The sequence below is a fragment of the Diadema antillarum genome, unplaced genomic scaffold (assembly GCF_040938485.1).
Source record: "Diadema antillarum isolate AM-2024a unplaced genomic scaffold, OU_Dant_1.0 seq00000160_RagTag, whole genome shotgun sequence".
NCBI classification, from domain to species: Eukaryota; Metazoa; Echinodermata; class Echinoidea; order Diadematoida; family Diadematidae; genus Diadema; species Diadema antillarum.
Genome location: NW_027271231.1, coordinates 1598414 through 1604847, shown reverse-complemented (window position 1 = coordinate 1604847; position 6434 = coordinate 1598414). Strand labels below are relative to the sequence as shown.

The 6434-nt window shown below is 40.8% G+C and overlaps 1 protein-coding gene across 1 annotated transcript; it reads right to left on the bottom strand.

The window, feature by feature from the left end:
• Positions 1-347: 347 nt before the first annotated feature.
• On the bottom strand, positions 348-5368 carry LOC139727944 (tetraspanin-18-like). Its single transcript, XM_071638916.1, has 7 exons — positions 5249-5368; positions 3949-4155; positions 3531-3605; positions 2794-2898; positions 1831-2100; positions 1133-1216; positions 348-560 (listed from the first exon to the last, which is right to left on the bottom strand). Exons 1-7 carry the CDS (start codon positions 5366-5368, stop codon positions 348-350), a joined length of 1074 nt encoding a protein of 357 aa, XP_071495017.1.
• Between the last annotated feature and the right edge of the window lie 1066 nt (positions 5369-6434).

Here is a 6434-nt window from a genome sequence, read left to right as displayed (position 1 = left end):
GCAAATGCAAATGGGGCAAGTGTTTGTCAAAAATAGACAGGACCGTCTACGAGCATGTCTAAACCGCTTACACAGCGATCGTGTTGGTAAATTTGCAGCAATTTCTTTGTAGACATCGAGGGTCTAGGCCTAGGCCTGGCTATAAAGTCCAACAGTGTCCTCATCAGCGAGATAAATTTTGATGAGATGACAAAAAAGGCGACACGCAGACCAATGATATCTGCATATCGTTTCCAATCAGTGGATTTCACAGACAGACGTGAACTGGACATCGGGACAACCATGTTGAGAATGTTTAATAGTCCCACGCGAAGAAATTCGTGTCCCTGCGAGATAGAAGCGGATTGCTACGTCTTCTCTGTCAAAGACTTTATGCTCTTCCGAAGTGCCTTCTTTCTCTGGGCGCTCTGTCGCTTGATCTCCTCGGTCTCGCGATCGAGCCAGTAGTCGAGTTTGTCCAGGGTCTGACGGGCCGTGTCCGATTCCTGGAAATTCATCTGCGCCGGCGACTGCGGCCCCATCTTCTTGAAGAGGTTTATGAGCACGCCAACGCACACGGACTGGACCAAAGGGAAAGAAAAAAGAAGTACACAGTGTATACCAATTAGTGTTGCTGTTTGTTTGTGTGTGTGTGTGTGTGTGTGTGTGTGAGTGAGTACGTTTAAACGAACAAATAATATACTTTTTAAAAACTATGTCAAAATGGATTTTAATTCAAACCGTGCCCAAACGAGCAGTAGGCCTACATTTTTTTTTTTACATGAATAAGCCCGGCTTAACGACGACTTAGTCTAGAAAATTAATTTCATCTCACGAGCTTGGACCATAGGGATATTGCAGAACAGCGTAAACTTACGCAGAAACAGACACAAAGTTTGTGTTTCGATCGACGCTAACAATCGATTTCGGTGTAGAGATACAGTGAAGCGGTCCTCAAAATTTCTACACTGAAGTGGCACAAAGTGGTTCATTTTAAATCAAAAACATAAATCGAAAGAACTCTGTCATGTCTGTCATGCATTTTACGAAAATACTCTTCATTTTGTTTGTTTCTTTCCAATCGCTTCTCTGAAGAATTCATGATTTGATGTGCGCTGCCTGAAAGATGAGCCCAACACTAAAGACGACGTACCTGAACGATGAAGAGGGCGATGCCGAGGATGGCGAGAGTGAGGATCTGGACATCGATTGGGTCTTTGATGTACTGATGGCAACCCTGGAAGGGTAGAAGACACCAACATCATTTTCATGTAGAGGGATTTACGTTGTCGCACACATTTCTCAAAGACTATGTAGTACTGAGTATATTTGAGACCAAGTGTTCGGCTGTAGAGGAAAATAATACATCATGAGCCTTCTGAAAGAGACATTATCATAACTCTTATACAGTCAAACCTGTCTAGCGGCCACCCAAGGGACAGGAAAAAAGCGGTCGTGAAAGACAGGTGACCGCTATAAACAGGTTTTTAAACATGCATTTCTTTATTTTTTTTTCATCTCGGAGGGAATTGTTCTTAGTGGTCGTATACGACAGGTGGCCGCTATAGACAGGTGGTCGCTAAGACAGGTCTTTACTGTACTTTCAAAATTCCCGATCCAGTCTGTTGATTATTATATTAGGCTGCCGTTTATTGCATCAATTTTCCTTCTGCTTGATGGTCTTGCAAATGAATATTTTCTGGACTTCTGTCCTCTTGAATCCTTGGGAATTCACCTGCTTGAATGTCGGATATGCACCGCGACGTATAGCATTGCGTCATACACAATCCCATTAATTCATATCAAAATTAAAATTCTAAAATACACTTTTCTCCCTGACGTATGACCTACCCTAGAATACATGTACATGTTCGGCAACGTCCCATCATCACCAACGCCGAGCATACACGCTGTTTCGTTGACAAAAATCAGCTCCATTGACGATGGCGATGTCGAAGATGACGATGAGGAGGACGTCGACGTCAACGTGATGTTTTCCTGAACGCAGCAAGACGAAGGAATGCGGGGGACGTCGGCACCCCGGGCTCTTGAGTTGTTTTGGTTTTGGTACCACTGGGAGGACGCCCAGTCGGAATAGCTTGTCGATCCGCAGCATTGGAACTTTAGAAGACACAAAAAAAGAGATGCTATATTCTTAGAAGTATGACATTTATACTTGACGAAGGTTACACAGAGTCGATTGAGGGTAGGGTATGAATAACAGCTGATAACCCGTAGCAGAAATACGTCTACTGAAATGTAGAAGTGCAAATAGAAATATGACACTCAATTGAATCTTTAGCTAACTCAAACAATCAAAACATTAACGAGAGAAACACTGTGAAAGCAGCAAAGCGTATAAGCTTTGGGTGTTGAACAATTAAAGAAAAAAGAAAAGAAAAGGAAGGTGATGGGCAGACAAGTAAGATTAAAAAATACATGTAATCCAGTATCCACTGTGATGTAGGCCCACTGTATAAAAAGTTAGGGGACCCTACTGGATATCGTCATTAATCTATGAACATATAGTAGTTATACCATGTGGCTCTAAAGGACTGGTCGTCGAGTGCTTTGCTGAGTTACCACTTGATTATGTGAAATACTACCTTTTCTTTTGGAAACATTTTCTTATTTTGGCAACATACAATATTGGTTTAATTCCGTCCAGATATTCGTATCCAAAGGGAAGAATTCTGCAGTCAGGCCTGCAAGAGTATAATATACGTAACAAGTACATGACTTTTTTTTGTATGCATGTGAACTGAAGTGTGAGGGGAAGGTCTAGGTATGTGGAGACTGTATTTCAATACTCACTTCTATTTGAATATCGTCTATGTATTTCGTGGTGGTTTCATGGCCCTGAGTATCATAGTGATCCCGTATTCTAGACAGCATAGACGATTTTATCGTGTCCGTCAACTGAGATCGTGAAGAAGAAAACGAAATGGAAGGCAAAGGAGAAGAAGAAAAAATGATTAAGTCAGCACTTGCATTTCAATCGATCTAAAGACTTTTCCGGTTTTCGTTCACCGTCTATCTGTAAATTCATCTATTTATAAGTTCACCCGTGCATGCAGATACACATACACACACACACACACACACACTCTCTCTCTCTCTCTCTCTCTCTCTCTGATAAATACAGTGGACTCCCGTTATAACGAAGTCCTCGGGACCGGCAGTTTTCTTTCGTTATATCGAAATTTCGTTATAACCGAACAAATAAACAATAAAAATACATAAAATGGATAATGTTGCGGCCTGAATTTGTACTTTGTTGTAACCGGAATTTCGTTATAACCGTGTTCATTATAACGGGAGTGCACTGTGACAGGGAAACAACTTGAATACTTATCGTACAGCGGATGGTTTACAGGCCTACTTGTATATGGCTGTATGATTGGAACTAATGAAGTGAGACATGGAAAACATCCGAAATACATTCTTTTATTTCCCGATACTGTCGAAAAAAAATCGTATGAACGGTTTCATTTGGACTGGTGAACTTCTGTTGTAAATTAAGGGCCTCTACATTGATCGGTGAATCTTACCTCAAAGAAGAGAGTCAGGGAGATTATTGCAAGAACCAGCGACACAGCACAGAGTAGCAACAGCAGGCCAAAATACTGTGTAGAAAGGAGAAAAAAACGAAATAGATATCAAAGGCTTGCTGTGGCGTAATGAAGAAGGCAAGCGTCTTTATTGGGTTGACGTCAGTGCATAGTATTTGCACACAAGCCTTCGAATGTTTCGCTTCTTTGAGTTACAACTAATTTCCACATACGCCTTTCGCAATGATTCGTGTAAATATTACTAGTACATCGTCTTCGGTAATTTTCTTGATTGACTTCTCGCTTCTCGAGTGCAAACTGCTCTACACACGTCCCCTCCTTCAATAAACAGGTATACATCACTGAATCGACCCCGATTGTCAATCGCATTTTAAAATCCGCCGGTTGATATTCTTACCCATACGAGCGTACAACGGGAACGGGAGCAGAGACCCACTGCTCCGATCATGACGACGAAGAACAGGACGCCTCCTTCGGCAACCGGTGTGAAGTTGGACACGTAGTAGAGCGGGCCCATGAGATCGATGATCCCATCGCGGGAGTCGAACCACGAGATTTCGATCCACACCCATAGTGAGATAGCGATTGCTCCGAGACCAGCAAACTATGGATGGGGCAGGAGGGACCGAGGGGGTGGAGGAGGAATTTTAGGGGTAAGAGAGGGTGGATGGACAAGGGCCAAAGGAGGAAGCTGCAAATTTGGGGCAAATTATTTGATATATAGGGCCCCATTCTTTTCTCTCTTTCTCTTCTTCCTTAAAAACAACAGGAAGGTGCGGTTTGGGGAGAAATGTCGATTTCATTATAATGATTCAATATAATACAAATTGTGGTATATTTCACTTTGACGTTACCATGACGATGCAAGCAAAATTCATATCAAAAATATATATTTGAATTTACACATTAGCTTATTAGCCTTACGTTGGAGTCAGCTAGAACAATGCGGGAAATTATCAATTCTAAATTTTGTCGATTTTTGTTGACACAGCAGAAGGTAAAATGCGCTCATTCATGGAATTTGATTTGAAAAAAGACGGTTTGAATATGACACTAATCTTAGCAATAACATCATATTTTGATGGTATCCATTTGTTTCGATAACTAAAGTGCTCCCTCTATATAGAGTACCATGCATGTAACTGATTGAACGGCTGAAATTGTGTTCTCTAAGTAGTCTTCTATCTACGTGTAGATTTCAGCTTGGCACCTTTGTCACGCGGTCATAATACAGGACCCTATCATGCCCATTGCGAGTCTATCATGAATGATTAATCGATAAAACTTTATGGCCCGAATTCTCGAAGGTGGTACAATTATAATCACAACCATGGTTTTAATTATTGAAACCATGGTTGAAACCATGGACAAAGACCGCAGTTTTGTATGGGGCGCCAAGTGTCCCATGGCCTATTTCGTTACGGAATCAGTCATTTCGTCGACGAAATGTTCATTTCGTTTACGATATGTTAACATTTCGTCGACGAAATGATCATTTCTGTAACGAAATCGTCGTTTCGTCGACGAAATGACTGATTTCGTAACGAAATAGGCCATGCGACACTTGGCTCCCCATACAAAATTACGGTCTTTGTCCATGATTTAAACCATGGTTTCAATTGTACCACCTTCGTGAATTCGGGCCTGTATATGTAGTTCAAGATAAAGTCCATAGAAATGTGGTAAAAGGTACTCACAAACAAGATTCCGTTGAATACGTGCGCATAGGTTACCATCCGCGTCTCCTCGACCTCAAGATACCCTCTACTCGCGATCTCATTGGTGGTTTTGGATTCATATTGCTGCTCTTTCTCCATCCTCGGCCCAATAGACGATCTGTAACCATGGCAACACAATCGACCAATAAGATGACTGGGGAGACTGAGAGGCAAGTTGAGACACTGTACAGTGTCCACGATAACCCAACTAACATAATATCGAACATTCTGACGTATAATTTTCATTGTACAGTGCATAGGGGTGTTAGGGTAAGGGTTAAATACTTGTATCTTTAAAATCAAGATTCGCTGTAGCCTTGTTGCCTTTTTATTCAGGCTTGAACAAGCTAAAATCGATCCTCCGTTTTTTTTTTTTTTTTTTTTAGGGGGGTGTTTAACCTTTTTTATATTTCATTCATCTTCCTATATACAAAAACTTCTAATTTGTTTTATATCGCGCACAAGGAGATACGGTAAAATTTGAGATATGGGGGTGCAACTGAAAAATATGAAATTTACGAAAAAAGAAAAAAAAAAGAGCGGATGAATACAAATGAGGCCTAAAAAATACGCTGATACAGATGTAAAAATCTCCATCAGTATGGGGATGGATAACATCATGGCAATCGAGAAGCAAAAATGACGAAAGCCTTTCAACGCCAAAGCCCTAAATTTGCATTGTTTAGAAACTGTTGAATGCGGTGAAGGTAAAAAAGGAATAACATTTTCTTGTTTGGATACGTCTTGACTGAAAGTTTAAAGATTTCATGTTCTGACTAGTCTTGTTACGCATAAAAAGCGACCAGCGTGTCCATGTAAATGCAATAAATATCAGAGTATAAATATAGGATCTGTTAAAGGGAGTCTGTGATAATTGCTAGCAATTCTCTTCCCAAATGATGAACATGCTCATACATTCATAAGCAAGGAAGGAATAACAATGATGACGAGAAAGAGCTACGGCAGAAAAAACTTTAGATCTCCCTACTTCGATTTCAATATGGAAAGAAAAAAAAATAGCTGAGAAAGATCAACAAGTCAGACAAATTGTGTTCTGAATCAAAGAAGCTGGAACCAAGACTGATTCTTCATTTTACAGTTACAGTAACACATACAGTACGTTGCATGCTCACCGGTGCATTAAAGTACTGAATACGGATGTTAG

What these genes read in the sequence shown, in the direction of transcription:
- LOC139727944 (XM_071638916.1), bottom strand. Translation starts at nt 5,368, where the DNA reads ATGGAGAAAGAGCAGCAATATGAATCCAAAACCACCAATGAGATCGCG. An exon ending in CCCTGACTCTCTTCTTTGAG is followed by an intron (nt 2,899 to 3,530) that starts GTAAGATTCACC and finishes TCACGATCTCAG; the next exon opens with TTGACGGACACGATAAAATC. An exon ending in TCGCCCTCTTCATCGTTCAG is followed by an intron (nt 561 to 1,132) that starts GTACGTCGTCTT and finishes CCTTTGGTCCAG; the next exon opens with TCCGTGTGCGTTGGCGTGCT.